The sequence below is a fragment of the Dendropsophus ebraccatus genome, chromosome 15 (genome assembly GCF_027789765.1).
Source record: "Dendropsophus ebraccatus isolate aDenEbr1 chromosome 15, aDenEbr1.pat, whole genome shotgun sequence".
Taxonomy (NCBI): Eukaryota; Metazoa; Chordata; class Amphibia; order Anura; family Hylidae; genus Dendropsophus; species Dendropsophus ebraccatus.
In genome coordinates, this window is record NC_091468.1 from 24445460 (window position 1) to 24462896 (window position 17437).

General features: G+C 43.0%; 1 protein-coding gene across 3 annotated transcripts in view; it reads left to right on the plus strand.

The window, feature by feature from the left end:
- The window catches only part of LOC138773987 (calpain-8-like), a 613980-nt gene that overhangs the window by 573626 nt on the left and 22917 nt on the right, over nucleotides 1-17437 (plus strand). For 2 of the 3 annotated variants that reach the window (XM_069954530.1, XM_069954528.1), the window contains exons 2-8: nucleotides 1877-1991; nucleotides 5379-5613; nucleotides 5797-5866; nucleotides 9549-9667; nucleotides 12245-12390; nucleotides 13166-13337; nucleotides 15681-15740. In XM_069954530.1, the coding sequence (XP_069810631.1) occupies nucleotides 5386-5613; nucleotides 5797-5866; nucleotides 9549-9667; nucleotides 12245-12390; nucleotides 13166-13337; nucleotides 15681-15740 (795 nt within the window). In that variant the 5' untranslated portion in view covers nucleotides 1877-1991; nucleotides 5379-5385. Of the gene's footprint in view, nucleotides 1-1159; nucleotides 1264-1876; nucleotides 1992-5378; nucleotides 5614-5796; nucleotides 5867-9548; nucleotides 9668-12244; nucleotides 12391-13165; nucleotides 13338-15680; nucleotides 15741-17437 lie in introns of all 3 variants that reach the window. The other variant, XM_069954529.1, reaches the window with a different exon arrangement.

The window sequence follows — 17437 nt, forward strand, 5'->3', positions numbered from 1 at the left end:
TATATGGCAGTAATAACTGGTCTTGTATGGCAATATTATTCATATACTATGAGATAAATGTGATATTGTAGAAGTCTAGGGGTTACAGGTCACAGTTACAGAGAAACATAATGCATTTCATCCGCAGCAGGTGTTCTAACATAGAAACATAGAAGATTGTCGGGAGAAAAAGACCACTGGGTCCATCTAGTCTGTCCTTTTAGTATTTTCTTTCTTATTATCTTAGGATAGATGTATGTTTATCCCAGGCGTGTTTAAATTCTGTTATTGTAGATTTACCAACCACCTCTGCTGGAAGTTTGTTCCAAGTATCTACTACTCTTTCAGTAAAATAATATTTTCTCACATTGCTTCTTTCCCCCAACTAACCTCTCACTGTGTCCTCTTGTCCTTGAGCTCAGTTTTTTTAACTAAAAACACTCCCCTCTTGAACCTTATTTAGTCCTGTAACATACTTAAAGGTTTCAATCATGTCCCCCCTTTCCCTTCTTTCTTCCAGACTATACAGATTCAAATCCTTAAGTCTTTCCTGATATGGTTTATGCCTCACACCCTCCACCATTTTTGTAGCCCGTCTTTGGACATTATTGTATGGGGGCACATCTGAGGGCATAATTATTGTATGGGGCACCTCTGGGGGCATTATCATTGTATGGGGGCACATCTGGGGGCTTTATTATTGTATGGGGGGAAATCTGGGGGCAATATTATTGTATGGGGCACATCTGAGGGCATAATTATTGTATGGGGCACATCTGGGGGCATTATTATTGTATGGGGGCACATCTGGGGGTTTTATTATTGTATGGGGGAAATCTGGGGGCAATATTATTGTATAGGGGTTCACAGCATAGGGCATTATTAGTATATGAGGGCATAACAGAGGGCATTATTATTGTATGGCGGTTCACAGCAGGGGGCATTATTATTGTATGGGGGTACACAGCAGGGGCCATTATTAGTATAAGGGGGCACATCAGGGGGCATTATTAGTATATGAGGACACAGCAGGGGATCCTACATACAGGGGGCATCCCACATTCCTACTCACTTTACTGCACATAACACAAAACAGAGCAGTTACTTTGGGAGGCTGTAGGAGGGAGAAAGGAAAGGAAGTTGCTAGAAATGTGTGGAGCCTAAGATATTTGTCTCGCAGGTTCTGAAGAGATGAAACGTAGCTGGAAGAAATCATCGCGGTGGTCCGGGCGGTATAGAGAGGAAAAGGGAAAGTGACGCCTTAGATCAAAGAATACGTCACCTGTGAGTCACTGAATGACGGTTTTCTTATTTTGTAGAACATTATTTAGTAGGGATGCCCCAAGCTAATTTTTTTCCCAAAGGGGTGCCCTGAGGTGGAAAAGGTTGGAAAGCACTGCACTACAGACTTGGGACACTTCCCCTTTCTGTGGGTGACAGTTCTGACAATCCGGGAGAGTCACTACCCCACTCTGGCCATCCGTGACTACACAAACCCAAGGGACTCCGTAGCAGCCCGGCAGGACACTGACCACAGGGAAAAGGGTACAACTGGCCTTCTAAAATAAAAGCAGGCGTGCCATCACACCTGTGTGCCCAACCGGCACTGGCGTCACAACATAACATCTTAAGGCCCGGCTGTATCTCAGCCAACCACCACTGGAGTGGCGTCACACCTCACCATCTAGCAAGTGACCGGCCAATCCTCCGACATACCACCACCGGGGGTTACCACATCTCCTCTTCTGGGTCCGTTCTCATACATACTTCTCCTTATTGTGTTTGCAGTGTAATTCTTGAATAATGTCATCATGATTGGAAACCAACCCCTCCAGGGAATCTGTCATGTGTCCCATCATCTTGTGTCAACTTTGTCTTGTTTGCTTGTTGTCCCCAGTCACATTATGGACTTTCCCACCTCCTGTATAAAGCTGCCAATGTTTTACACAGAACTATCAGAGAAAGAGAGAAAGACTTTTCTTTGAAGAACAGATCACAGGAGAAGAGAAGCAGTAAGTTGTCTGCAGTGATATATATAGTATTCTCTATGCAATTTAATTTTTGCATTCTTTAAAAAATTGCAATAAGTCTTTATGCATTTATGTGCTGCTGTATGATATCACTGCAGGATGCTGTATATTCAGAGCAATTGTTCCCTAAAAATAATGCGTCTAGAGGAGAAATGTTCTGTAACACAGAGGTATGGTAGGAAACCATAGAACGTTATGGGTGCTGTATTATTATTCACAGCTGTAGTCCAGTTATGTGCATGATGCCTTAGAAATAACTCTCCAATTACTGTTAATTATTATGCTGGGGCTGGGTTAAAATAGAAAATAAACCTATACTTACCTAGTCCTAGTTCCGTACTGGTCTCCCGTAGCCCCCTTAGCTGATCACTCGCCTCAGCCAGTGTCTTGTACTGGCCAGTGATTGGCTGCAGATTCTGCTCCCAAACTCTTGTCTCAGCAGCAGGAAGACGATCTGAGGTCTGGTCAGAGCCAACTGGAGGCTGCAGGGGATTGGGGCTAGGTAAGTATAGGTTTATTTTCTATTTCAACCCAATTCCAACAATATATAAAAAATAAAAAAAAAGCTGCATAAATCACCGAGTGTAATAAACACAATGATCAGCTGAGGAGCCAATCATCGGCTGATCATTGTCTTTCAACAGGTTTAAAAATCCTTATCCACCAACAGCCCATCGCTCAGTGCAATAGCAGGCACACGGTCGGCGACCAATGAAATTATACAGTAAATAATAAACACACGCTCCCCAATGTCCTACTGCCTTCTCCCAACTGATGGAGTCGCCACTGAAGCTTCTACACCCGTCTTTGAAGTGACAGGCCATTCAGCCAATCACTGGCCACAGCACTGTCCCGTCTCGGTCAGTAATTGGCTGAGAGGCCTGTCACTTCAGGGATGGGTGTAGAAGCTTCAGCAGTCACTCCGGTCAGCTGAATGGAGGCAAGAGGACACTGGGGAGCGTGGGCAGGTAAGTATGTATGTTTATTATTTACTATGTAAAGCAAGGGCTGCACCAAAATCACTAATGATGTCCATGCAGCCCTTGCTGCATGTTATTTGAGCCATATAATAGGCTTTGTAAGCAGGCGCCGATCTAGCAGATTGGTGCTCACTTATTTGTCAAATCAGGCCATGTAATACACCCTTTACTGTTATGTCTCACAAACACGTCAAAAGGTTTGATCACCTGGGGTCTCAGTGTTGGAATCTCTAAACACTCTCTGGCTTGGTGGTCTGGTTTCTTAAGCAAGATCTCTCAATCCCTTTCTTACCTTTACATATCTATAGAGTTAAAATTCTAGCTGGTAAGGAAGGATATGTATATATCTCTTCCTGAATTTGTGCATAGACTTATGTTGGGTTTGCTCCAAGGAGTTTCTCACTATAGCATTGTATGGTGCACTGTTAGGTTAAAACCTCACACAGTAAACAATAAAGGACCAACTGTTTGGACATATCTTTTTTTGCATATGGCATTTCTGTCATTGTCTACCTGTGCTACACTGGGCAACATGTATACATTGTTTCACTGCACGGCCTGTAGGGTGGAGCATGATACAGGAAGCCCACCCGTTTGTCCACCTGTTAGTTGCTGTTCTGGGCATAACATAGTGTGTCGGAATTAAACAAAACAAACAAAAATAATTTGAAAACATTGGAGAAAACATTGTTAGGACTATGGGTGATTGTGTGAGCCGGCTATGCTACCCTAATCTGGTTTACTAGACAGTAATCCAGGTTTAGAAAGAGCCCCAGAGCAAAAAAAATCTAGAAAGAATTGTGGTCACGGAATGGCCAGTGTCAGAAAAGGTCATCCCGGCCGGTACTGCAGTACTGGCCGGATGATCTTTACTGCCGTTGAATTGGGATGCGGGCGCATCTGGCGCCCGTATCCGAATTCCCCCCTGCACACAATGGAGCACACATACAATTGTGCACAAGGCAGAAGCTCCAGTCTTTGGTTTCTAGAACCAGTCTCACCTGTCTCAAAAAACAGTCCACATAAATCATATTCAACAATAACTTTATAGATTTAAAAGCTCCACTTGTGCTAATGGATATGACCAATACAGTTTAGCCTGAGTTGAGAGCATGTGGACCATGTGGGCTCTGTCCTTGTATCTCAGCCATCATGCACATCATGCACAGCCAGGACCCTGCTGCAACTGCCGAGAATGGAGAGGAGCCATTTCCTGGCAATTTAACTCCTTATCTACTGCGGTAAATAGCACCTGTGTCACTTAATAGATTTGACAGGGGGAGATGGCTGTTTCTGTGTGCTGATGGTTCATATAGCAGCCAGGAGCCTTATAAAACGATTACAATGATGGATATCTTTCTATCATTTTAGAGCCAGAAATGGACATCTATTGGTAATGACGGATGTAAACAATGATCATAAACATTATTTGTGGCCATCTTTTGATGCTGTCATAATGACGGACATCATTTTCCCATAATGGGAACATAGCCTAAGGGAATAAACCCACACACCGTATATGCAGCGTATTTACTGCTGCGATACGCAGCAAACTCGCAGCAAACTCGCAGCAGATTAGATCTAAATAATTGAACACAGCATCAAATCTGTACCAACAAATCTGCTGTGTATTTGTTGCATATCTGCTGCGTATACGGTGTGTGGGTTTATACCCTCATACTGTATAGTACATTGCCTGAAAAGGTGAGGCCTTGGGCACACATAAGCGTGGTGCACACAGACCACAAAATGCATGGACGGTCCACAGAGTATTATCTAATGGCCAGGGGCGTAACTAGAAATGGCTGGGCCCCATAGCAACCTTTTAAGTGGCCTCCCACCCCTCCCTTCCAGACTGACCACTAAGCCATCAAATCAAGTCAAAAATGCATAACTGCTAGCAATCGTCAGAGACATTTGCAGAACCTGGGAGACCCGCTTGGCCACCTGGTGCTGCAAATGATGACAGCTTAGAAGGCCCAGTGCAGGGGCAGGCAATGGAGGCCCCTGATGCGGTGGCCCCATAGCAGCCGCTATGGCTGCTACAGTGGTAGTTACGCCCCTGCCAATGGCAATGATGTACACGGAATCCATGCTTGTGTACATGAGCTAAAGACTAGAATGGGTCCACAATTGCAGACAGCATGAGGAAAGAAAATGTATGTGTGCAAGGGCCTGACACTAACAAGCAATAATAATGCGTTAACATACTGAGTTATCAACAAATGAGACGTAAATGAAAAATAAATTTAAAAAAGTAAAAAATAAAAATACACAGAATAATATGACCATATTTTCTGAAAAGTGAATTTATTGTGTAAGAAAAGAAAAATTGCACACGCATGTTATCGACTGTTCTAATATCTCCACGTATTGTCTCCATTTTCAGAGTGACCATGAGCTTCATACAAAACGCCTGCCCATGCTCATACATCTCTCCAAAGCTGGGCACCCTGGAGAATCCACGGAAGTTTCGCAATCAGGACTATGACATGTTAAGAAAACGACACCTGAAGAGGGGCGACCTGTTCTCGGATGAATCTTTTACAGCAAATAAGAAAAGTATTGGATGGCGGCAAAGAACTGACTTCCATTTGGACGCAGTAATATGGAAAAGACCAAAGGTCAGTCATACCTGTGCATAATATGCAGTAAAAACTTGGGTTTTTTATGCCGATTTTCAATAAAAAGTTCTGCTGACTCCTTCACTGCTGGATTGCTTACTTTTTAATTTCCCATGCAGCTGGTGTAGCGGAATCCTGTTTCTACTTTTGCAACCAAGTTATAATTATTGTTCTTTTATGCAGGATGTATGTGACAACCCGCAATTCATCGTGGATGGGACCAGCCCGCTTGACATTTTACAAAATCAACTTGGTATGAATAGTATTCAGTACAGTCTTAATGTTTGGAGAGCTGGTGTGCAGCAGCACTGGCAATATGTACCCGTCACGCCCAGGGCTTGAGCAGCCCTGCAGTTCTTAACACAGCCACTGAAAGCAGCAGTGGGGCCATGTTAGCCCTTACTGATGCCACTCAATGTAAAAATGGTGAAAAGATATAAATATATTTCATTTTCTTTATTGAAGTTTTTATAAAAGGTTATGCAACTTTATTAACTCCATCTTGAATGCCCCAGATATGGTCGCTGCATATGGTGGGGGAGCTCACAAACAGCCGCATCCCCGCCGTATGCGGTGACTGCTATAAAGAAACAAACCATCCAACTCATCTGTCAACCATTCCCGGAAGTGCTTCCCTCCAGGCAGCCGCACGTCTCCTCTGATGATCTCATCCGCACGTCTCCTCTCATGATCCCTACACAGGCAGTGTGGTACAGAGACACTGCCTGTGGCATAAGTCCCTGAAGCCTCTGTCATTCTCCCAAAGCTCTCCCAGCATCTGAGCATCTCCCGGGTGCCTGCACCAGGAACATGACAGAGGGGACACGGGGCTGCCAGGGGATAGGAGCTGCCGGGAACGGGTGACAGGTGAGTTGGATTGTTTTTTGTTTTTTTTTAATGGGGGGAGTTGGGCGGGGGGGGGGATGGGTTCAGGGGACTACACTGCAAGCTCTCCTGGACCCCCAGCACCTCTGCCTTCTGCTTTGATTAACCCCTGCCTGAATGCAGTAGGGCTCCTCAGCTGCAACTAGTCACCCATTCCTAAAATATTGTCTGCATAGATCATGGGCCTCCAAACTGCGGCCTCCAGCTGTTGTGACACCACAACTCCCATCATGCTAAAGCTTTGGATTTGGCTGTCCAGGCATGATGGGAAACGTAGTTTTGCAACAGCTGGAGGGCCGCAGTTTGGAGACCCATGGTATAGATAATAATTGGGTGAGTGGGTGACTGGCTGCAGCTGGTAAACCCTGCTGCGGTTAAGCAGGGGTTAACATTTTCCGGTGTATAAGACGACTTTTAAACCCCTGAAAAACTTCTTAGAAGTTGGGGGTCACCTTATACGCCGGAAAATACGGTACCTAAATGGTAAAGATATAAACTACACATCATGGTGCGAAAAATTGTAAACACAGCTGTGTAGGCATAAAAGTAAAAGCAATTTTTAAAACGTTTTTAATTTCTTTAAATAAAAATCATTACAACTCAACCCCTATATTTTTGAAATTGCTGTCTTTTTCTTTTTGCTGTATAATATACAGTAAAAAGTGAGGTGTCATTTCCAAGTATGGTCAGTACCGCAAGAAACAAGCCCACCATGTTTTATTGCTCTGTAGATGGAAAGATGAAAGAGTTATGGATCTAAAGGTGCCTTTACACAGAGAGATTTATCTGAGATTTTTGAAGCCAAAGTCAGGAATGGATTTGAGAAGAGGATAAACCTCAGTCTTTCCTTCATGACCTGTTTTCTGTTATTGTCTGTTCCTGGCTTTGTCTTCAAAAATCTGTCAGATAAATCTCTCTGTGTAAAGGCACTCTTATAATTAGAATGTAAGGAGAAAAAAAAACAAAAATGCAAAAATAAACATTTGTTGTGTCCTAAAGGGGTTAAAAAAGGTATTATTTATAATCAGCAGATTCCACTCAAATATAACTTTTTATATGTTGCTGCCCATGGTGAGACTAACAATTCAATCCATACTTGTTATCTACTCAGTCTCTTTCCCCTAGTTCTCAGCTGCTGCTTTCTGCTGAAGACACAAAAAACTGTGTGTGAGCTTTTCTCTCCATCTCCCCTGCGATCTGAAATGGCTGAGGTAAACAAGTCCCTGACGGGTTTTATCTGCAACTTTGTCGCTTTATGGTAATGCTGGGAGGATTAATCTGAGGCCATGTTGCTAATGTATTCACTGTAACTATCCCTCCCCTACAATGTAATGTGGAAAGGACCAGGAGCACACCTAGTCAGCCAGTAGATTCCCCTCTAGGTGGAGAGCGCAGGTGGAAGCAAGACGTCCGGTCGAGGTGTCTCATATGATAAAGAGATACAGGCCCCGCATTATAGGAAAACAGGGGTTTATTTGCAACGCGTTTCGGCCCATCGGGATAAATACAGGGGCCTTTATCAAGCATAAACAACATACTGAACAACAGTGCTTTAAATACAAGGGAGGAGGTTTGGCCACATTTGCCTCACTTCCGGTTTGTAAACGATACACAATAAATAATACACAATGAATGTCACAATATACATGAACAAAAGATAAAACAATTAAAAGTAGGTGAGACATAACTTACAGTGAGTACTCCGTACCGGACCTCATGGGCGGCGCCATCTTGGATTAGCGCCATCCAGTCCCATGGGAGGTCACGTGAGGACTAGGGCTCTGACGCTGTATACGTCAGCAAAGACTCTAACGTCAGTTGCTCAATGTGCTATTCCAGGACTGAACTTACGTTCAGAAGTTGCGTAATGAGCGTAGCTGTGATGAGTTACGCAGTATAAGGTTATTCACAACTGAATATACGTAAATAAACTGGGTGTAAGAGCAAGAAGTGTTACTTAAGTGAATGAAGTGCTGAAATGGAGAGGAGAACTTTAGAAGCCAGGTAAAGATGAGTAAAAGATGAAAAGGTGTTAGTGTGATAAGAGCAGGATACTGTAACACAAGAAGACTAGGAGTGGATAGTGCATGTTGGCGGTGAGTGTGACAATAATGGGGGGAAGAAAGAGATATATATTCAGGACATACAGGAATCATGTCATACCACACAGATATATCATTCAATACTATTAAGTATGAAACATCCATAATGAATATTTTCCTATAATTCTTTAATTCCTAAAATTTAAAACATGTTAATATATACTAAAATATCATATACAGTAATAAATAATCATTCTGAGAATTAAAAAGAGAGTTATTACGAAGGGAACTATAACTATTATGGACAGAGACTACACATCAAAGGAATTTATGTTGTGCGAGAGAAAAAAAAAAGCCCCAGACACGCTTCATAGAGTTGTGCCTATACTTTTGCACAACTCCACCAGGTGAGTGGTGACATTCCCACACCACACTTGAGTTTAGCGTTGGTCTACAATACTACACCAGAAAGCGGCCCTGTCTTCCCTTTTTGAATCCCCTACAATGTTGCAGATAGGGACTTGGGAAGGATAGGGAAGGATATGGAAGGGGAGATGGAGTTTCTCACACACAGTTTTTTTGTGTCTTTAGCAGAAAGTACCAGCTCAGAACTGGGGGAAGTAGACTGAATAAATAATAACAAGAATAGAAGGAATTGTTAGTCTCACCATGGGCAGCAACATATGAAAAGTTAAGTTTGAGTGGGATACCCCTTTAAGTATGGGTTAAACGTTCACCTTGATCTTTAAATATTAGTTGTCTATATACCTAATAGGTGCATAATTCTCTCGGCTTGAAAAAGAGGCGATTAAATATTTTTTAAATATCTACGTGTCCTGAGACCTCCCTGCGCCACGAATACTCCATTTTGGAAGTGTGTACCCTCGGCGTCACACTCCCTTCTCTGCACGGCTTACTACTACTATATACCTAATAGGGTCACTCTTGACTCTTGTTGATCTTAGTCAGGACAGGATGGGTAACTGGATCATTGATCATGTATTTTAGGCGATTGCTGGTTTTTATGCAGTATTGCAACAGTTACCACGAAACCTGAAGTACTGGACAACATTGTACCACGAGATCAAGGATTCAATGAAAACTATGCTGGGATTTTCCGTTTCAGGGTAAGGATTATTTGTCAGGCACTAGCATGGGCCAGTTGAAATACAAGGCAAATTTACCAGCATTCAGTCATTTTGAAAGCCACCATCTATATAATAAAAATGAATGTCTGTCCACCTGTCATCTATAGACTTCTGAACGCCTGACCCATTTGCCCCCAATTTGGCAGGCAGAGATATTGGGTAACCGGGAAGGTTAGAGTGAAGGCTCCGTCCTTTCCAGATGTACATGAGGGGGATGGGGAAGACCGCCCCTAGAAATGAATGGTAGAATCCCCACACTGCACACACAGGTGACATCATTAGAGCTGTGTGTCTCCCCAGCAATGCACAGATAAGGGAATTAGCCTCAGCTAGAGCCATAGAGACATTATTGTGCAGATCCATAGAATCACAGACATGACAGCCAGCCCTGTGGGAGCTCACAAGGAGAGGGATGGGGAAAACAGACCCATAGAAATAAATGGTAGAATGTTCTGGAGATCAGATTTTACCTCACAAAGATGATGTCAGTGTCTAACCCCCTCCCCCCCCCCCCTCACACACTCACAAACACATACACACTCACACACACCCCACTGCTCACACACACCCAACAATACAAGATCACTGCCCCCCCAACTTTACACTACATTATACAGGACCCCACATCCAACTATACACTACAGGTATACAGGACCCCAAGCCCCCCCCCACACACACACGCAACTATATACTGCAGGTATACAATGAACACCTATACTCCTAGGGATCTAATATAGATAACCTCAATAAATGGCTCAGATAGCCCTCAAAAATAAATAGCATACACCTATCGGACCACTTGAACCCAAAAAATGAGAACATATGATATCAACAATTTAGAAAATATAACAAACTTTATTGAATCTACCACACAAACAAAAAAAAAAAAATAATAAAAAAATAAAAATAAAGACCTGGGAGGTGGGAGACCCCACTACTGGGACATAACATATAAAAAGTGCATGGGCATATAATGAATAGCCCTTATGTAAACCCATCAGCATAAATGCATCATAAATGTCAAAGTGCAAGTGCCACAAATGCTCACATATTCCATACAGCGTAGTATGGAATATGTGCAAAAATTGCAATCCAATAATCACATGCAGAAAAAAGTGTGTCCCAGTCCGCTGGCCTCCCACCTCACTCCTCAGGACTCCGCACTCCTCACTGCAGGTGGCGGCATACATCTGGATTCCGCATGGAAAATTGTAGGTTGCTGCTCCAGAGTTAGATCAGGTTAGATCTGTCTATGCAACTGGCAATAACACTGCCAATGTTGTATATAACCAGGCTCTGAATAACACTGTCAGTGTTGTATATAACCAAGCTTTGTATAACACTGGCAATGTTGTATATAACCAGGCTGTATATTGCACTGCCAATGTTGTATATAACCAAGCTCAGTATAAAGTCTTATGACATGACATCTGTTTGGCTATTAGGTATTTAGGATGCTTAAAGTTTTTAGTTTGTTTCTAATCTGTATAAGTTACAAATTACATAAACAGTGCAGAACTGTCAGGGTATATAGGGATATATAGGGCTCCTGGCGATTTTCTTATAAACAAAAAATAAGAGGGCATAGATTGGCCTCCTGGGCACCTGGCACTTTATACCCAGGCAGCGCTGGGTACATTTTCTAGTATTTCATATATATATATATATATATATATATATATATATTTATATATTAAAGAAAATGAGTATTTGATACACTGCCGATTTTGCAAGTTTTCCCACCTACAAAGAATGGACAAATGTGTAATTTTATTGTAGGTGCACTCCATCTGTGCGAGACAGAATCTATGAAAAAAAATCTATAAAATCACATTGTATGATTTATAAATTATTATTTAGCATTTTATTACATGAAATAAGGATTTGATACAATAAAAAAACAGAACTTAACATTCATCCAGAAATCCTTGTTTGCAGTTACAGAGGTCAGATGTTTCCTGCAGTTCCTAACCAGGTTTGCAGACACTGCAGCAGGGATTATGTCCCCCTCCTCCATACACATCTTCTCCAGTTTCGGGGGTTGCCTCTGAGCAACATTGAGTTTCAGCTCCCTCCAAACATTTTCTATTAGGTTCAGGTGTGGCCACTCCAGGCCCTTGAAATGCTTCTTACTGAGCTGCTCCTTAGTTGCCCTGGCTGTGTTTGGGTTATTGTCATGTTGGAAGACCCAACCACCACCCATATTTGATTAAAATTACATAATTCTCCGTTCTTTGTAGGTGGGAAAACTTGCAAAATCAGCAGTGTTGCATACGGTGGGAGAGCTCAAAAACGCGGCCGCATCCCATGGCTGCAGGTGGTAAACCCTGCTGCGGTCAGGTAGGGGTTAACATTTTCTGGCGTATAAGACAACATTTGAACCCTTGAAAATCTTTTTAAAAGTCGGGGGTCGTCTTATTCACTGGAAAAATATATAAATATATTGTAGATTTTATTTGTTTACCCTAGCAATAAGAGGACACATTTAATTTGCATTTTATAGACTTTGATTAGAAGATATTTATTGTAATTTTTGCGGTGTATTCTGTTTTTCAGTTCTGGCAACTTGGGGAGTGGTTTGAAGTTGTGGTAGATGACCAGCTGCCTTTTCTAGATGATGGTGGTAATTGTAACTTTTTGTCTGCAATACCACCCAATGGAAATGAGTTCTGGCCTTGTCTCCTGGAGAAAGCTTATGCAAAGTAAGTATTCATCATCTTAGGGCCCTTATACACCAAACGATTACACCGCCCAACAATGATTTTACTACTGAAAGAAAATCATATGATTTGTACTAAAACGAGCGCCCTAAATTTTCCTGACACGTCTAGATTTTAAGTTATACATGCACAATGTTGGCCGATTTTTGTCTTTCAACATTTTCAATCAAAACTATAGCAACAATCTGCAGCCCGTCCCTCCATGTAAGAGGAGCGGTGGCTGCAGACCACCCGAACAGCCACTCTCGCAGGTCATCGCGCCCCACCTCCTCCTGCTCCCTGTTTGTGCGTGTAATAGCACAGACAGCAAGCAGGGAATGAAGAAGAAGCAAACGCTGATCTGAAAGATCGGCACTCACATCCTCCTATAGATCACTATGTGCAATAATGGCCCTCAGTATCCTGACCAATAAAGGTCACTCAGGAATAGAGAAATACCACAATAACCATGACCCCCTTCCCCCCCCCCCCCCATGTGGGACACTTTCAAAATTAACATATCTCCCTGTCATTCAGGGAGACACATCCAATGTTGGGGCCATTGGAGAACTTATGCAGCTTGATGCTCTTTGGGAATCCATTGGACATGGATCATTGTAAGACCTGATGCACGTAGCATACACAGTGACAGAGAAAATGCCTTCAGATCCTTATTAACATTGTCCAGGTCTTTGTATCTATTGCAGCTCAACTAAAAAAAATGGCAAAAATGAAAAAAATGAATATAAACCTATTTGCTTTACTCCTGCTTCTTTAGATTAGTGGGTTCATATGAAAGTTTAGATGGTGGATATTCTGCTGACGCCTTCAGGAACCTGACCGGTGCCCTGTCCATATCATCTGATCTAAAGGACCAGGGGGCTCCTAATTGGGACATGATCTGCTGGGCAAGCCGTAACTCAGTGATGGCCTGTAACACTAATGATGAGGTAATAAATAATATGTATATGCACCATGTATAATATGGGTGTTTTCTTATGTGGCAAATGGCCCTCTGGGCCACTTTATGTAACAGGTATTATTGCTACCTCTGTTACGTCTGCAGTTGTGCCTGTTCATTAGAGATGAGTGAATCTAAACAAAGCGAAGAGCTTCATTTAATCTGTGCTCCACTCATCAAGTCGTCTGCCTTTTAGCCCTGCTCCGCTCCCTGCCACTCCTCCCAGGATGCAGGAAGAAGCTGGATCCAATCCTGGAAAACTCATCACAGTTTCCCAGGATTTGATCCAGCTTTTCTCCGGCATCTGGGGTGGAGCAGCAGAGAACGGAGGAGCGCTGACAGACAGCCGACTTGATAAGCGGAGGACAGATCAGTCGAATCGCTTTGCTTCGTTTAGATGAGGGATTCGCTCATCTCTACTGTTCATCTTTCTATAGATATTTTGCTCCAGTTCCAATTTACACAAGCCCTTTCAACCAATGGAACACCCACTGATTCCAAGAACGGTGATGTAGTTGTCCTTAAAGCGGTAGTCCACCCAAAAAAAATTTCTTTCAAATCAACTGCTGCCATGAAGTGCCAGAGATTTGTAATTTACTTCTATTAAAAAATCTCAAGCTTTCCAGTACTTATCAGCTGCTGTATGCCCACCAGGAAGTTGTATTATTTCCAGTCTGGAGAGCAGGAGAGGTTTTCTATGGGGATTCGCTCCTGCTTTGGACAGTTCCTGACATGGACAGAGGAGGCAACAGAGAGCACTGGGTCAGACGTGAAAGAAAACACCACTGTCTGCTGGACACACAGCAGCTGATAAGTACTGGAAGACTTAAGATTTTTTTTATAAAAGTGAATTACAAATCTCTGGCACTTTATGGCACCAGTTGATTTGAAAGAAATTTTTTTTGGGTGGACTACCCCTTTAAATGGACAATCACTGTGCCTTGCTTGGCCTAAAGGCAGGATTTTCCAAGACATAAAAATTAGGACAGTTCCATCAAAACCAGGACTGTTGCCAACTATGATAGTGAAACGTTCAGCTTTCTATCCCCCAAACAATAAAGCAGACATACCCCCATTTACACGCCCTGGTTCTGAATGGGAAAGATGTCCCTTAGTACTAAAAGTACTACTTTTTACTCGTATAGCACCAACATATTCCACAGAACTTTTCTAGGTGTGCCATCCCTACCTGGTATAAACAGGTTGGGGAGAAAATAATGTGTGCTCTGTGCAACATCAGTAGCAAAGTAGACATAACCACCAATACGTGGACCAGTAAGCCTGGCAGGGACGTTACATCTCCCTATTTATCAACTGGGTTCAGATACTGGAGGCTGGGCCCCATGTGTGTAGCATTTTGGTGCTTGTCCTACCACCACCTTGCATTGTTAGACGTCAGTTCTTGTCTCCTGTTGCTTCCTCCTCCTACCAATCTTCCTCCTCTGCCACCTCCTCATACTCTCAGTATAGCTGATGCACCACCAACTTCAGCACAGTCATAGATGAGCGACAGCAGGTTGTTTTTAAGCTCATCTGTCTGGGAGACGAACCCCACACCTTGAGGGAACCACACAGACAAGCAGTTGCTGTGGCTCAACCTCAATCGAGGCCAGGTGCTGTGCCATGATGGGTGAGACTTTAGACCAGCAGTGGGCCGAGCCTGTTTGATGCACATCCCTTGCCTGCCACATATGAAGAACCTGTTGGTGCAAATCTGCTCGACAGTTCCTGACATGGACAGAGGAGGCAACAGAGAGCACTGGGTCAGACAGGAAAGAAAACACCACTTCCTGCTGGACACACAGCAGCTGATAAGTACTGGAAGACTTAAGATTTTTTTAATAGAAGTGAATTACAAATCTCTGGCACTTTATGGCACCAGTTGATTTGAAAGATTCAACTACCCCTTTAAATGGACAATCACTGTGCCTGCATGGTCACAGCACCCCATGCTCTATTCATTCTTGAAGGGGCTGCCAAATGTTTCCGAATTCAGCACCCAGAAACATTTGATGGCCCAGTTGAGGGTAAAGGGAGCAAGGGTACAGTGAGTGCTCCAATATCTGTGTCTCTAGTCTTGGGAACGGTGGGGGTCCCAGCAGTCATAACCCCAACAGTCAGCATCAGTCAGTGTGACAGAATACCCCTTTATTAAACCTGGAGCATGTTGACATGAGTTCACTAAAGCCCAATAGTCCCTGGCATGTGCTCAGATTTTCTTGATGCTGCTGCTTGCCGTGGTAATGCCAAAAACCTGAATAGAACAACTAAACAGAAATTTTCAACAAAATCAATGCTATCCCCTTTTGTAACCATTCTGTGTTCTCAACAGGCAAATGAGTCGAAAAACCTCATAAGCGATCATGCCTATTCCATAACAAGCTATGCAACGGTAATAATGAAGATATAGTAATGACTAGCGATGTGTGAACTGAACTTCCTGAACCGAGATTTGTTATGAACTTTGTGAAAAGTTTGGTTTGTGAATTAACCTAATTTTATTGAAGTGTTTGTATGAATCTGGTCCAAAATGGCAACCTTACAATGTACATCACATTAGATCTAAAGCCCGGGTGCAAGGGGTTATCCAATGGACTGAATGCAACCACCTTATGATGTCACACTTTCAGGTTATAAAAGGTTTATTAGGTATCATTTACACAGAGAAGATAATGTGAGAATAATAGGCTGTGTAGCTGTAAAATGGCTCCTGCCCTATCAATTTGTGTGCAAGTACACCCTGTCCACAGTTCTCCAGGGTGAAGTTAACACAGCGAGTTACCTGTCAGATTATATCGGGTAGCTTGTTCTAAAAACGTGTCTGGCAGCAGAATAACTGTCAATGGCACTTATTCTGCTGCCAGACACAGTTTTTAAACAGGCCACCTAAAGTAACCTGTTGGTTGACTGACAGATTTAACTTCACCCAGGAGAGCTGTGGATATTGGTGGATCACTGATGTACAATGAGTCATTGTACACCAATCCACAGTCTCTAAGTCCACAGCTCTTTTTGGGTCAAGTTAACCGAGTGAGTCAGCTGTCAGGTGATCACAGGGATGCCCTCTGTGTTGGTGAAGTGCAGTAGAAAACAGCCAACAGAGAGACAAAGACAAATGGAAAACACTTAAAGTGCTTGTAAAAAGCACTTGTAGTCAGCGTCCATTATGGTTCAGGGTACCCCTTTAACATTTATGAGTCACTTGACACATTTGACACAATTAGGTCTCCCCTGTGCCCTATATGCCCTTTGCTCACATAGTATAGGCCTTCTCTCTACCACCACATAGTTGTAGCCCCCCTGCCCTGTGTCTGCATAAATTATAGGCCTTAACTGTGCCTTCAAATAGTATAGGTCCCCATTCAGCAGTCCTCATGTAGTATGTGGCCCCCTGTGCAACACACTATAAAGTATATGCCCCCTCATGCATCAGCCCCCATATAGTATATATGCTGTGCAGCATCCCCATATGGAATATCCCCCCCTGCTGTGCAGCATCCCCATATGGAATATCCCCCCTGCTGTGCATTATTCCCGTAAAGAATATCCCCTGCTGTGCACCCAAATATAGTAATAATGCTCCCTGCTGTGCTATCCAACATTGTTAAATGCCCCTACTGTGCCCCCATATAGTAATAATGCTCCCTGTGCCCCCATATAGTAATAATGTCTCCTGCTGTGCCTCCATATAGTAATAATGTTTCCTGCTGTGCCTCCATACAGTAATAATACCCCTGCTGTGCCTCCATATAGTAATAATGCCTCCTGCTGTGCCTCCATATAGTAATAATACCCCTGTTGTGCCCTGCATATAGTAATAATGTCTCCTGCTGTGCCTCCATATAGTAATAATGTCCATGCTGTGCCCTCTATATAGTAATAATGTATCCTGCTGTGCCTCTATATAGTAATAATGTCCATGCTGACAGCATGATGCTGTGCCCCTATATAGCAATAATGTCTCCTGCTGTGCCTCCATATAGTAATAATGTTCATGCTGTACCCCTATATAGCAATAATGTCTCCTGCTGTGCCTCCATATAGTAATAATGTCCATGCTGTGCCCCTATATAGCAATAATGTCTCCTG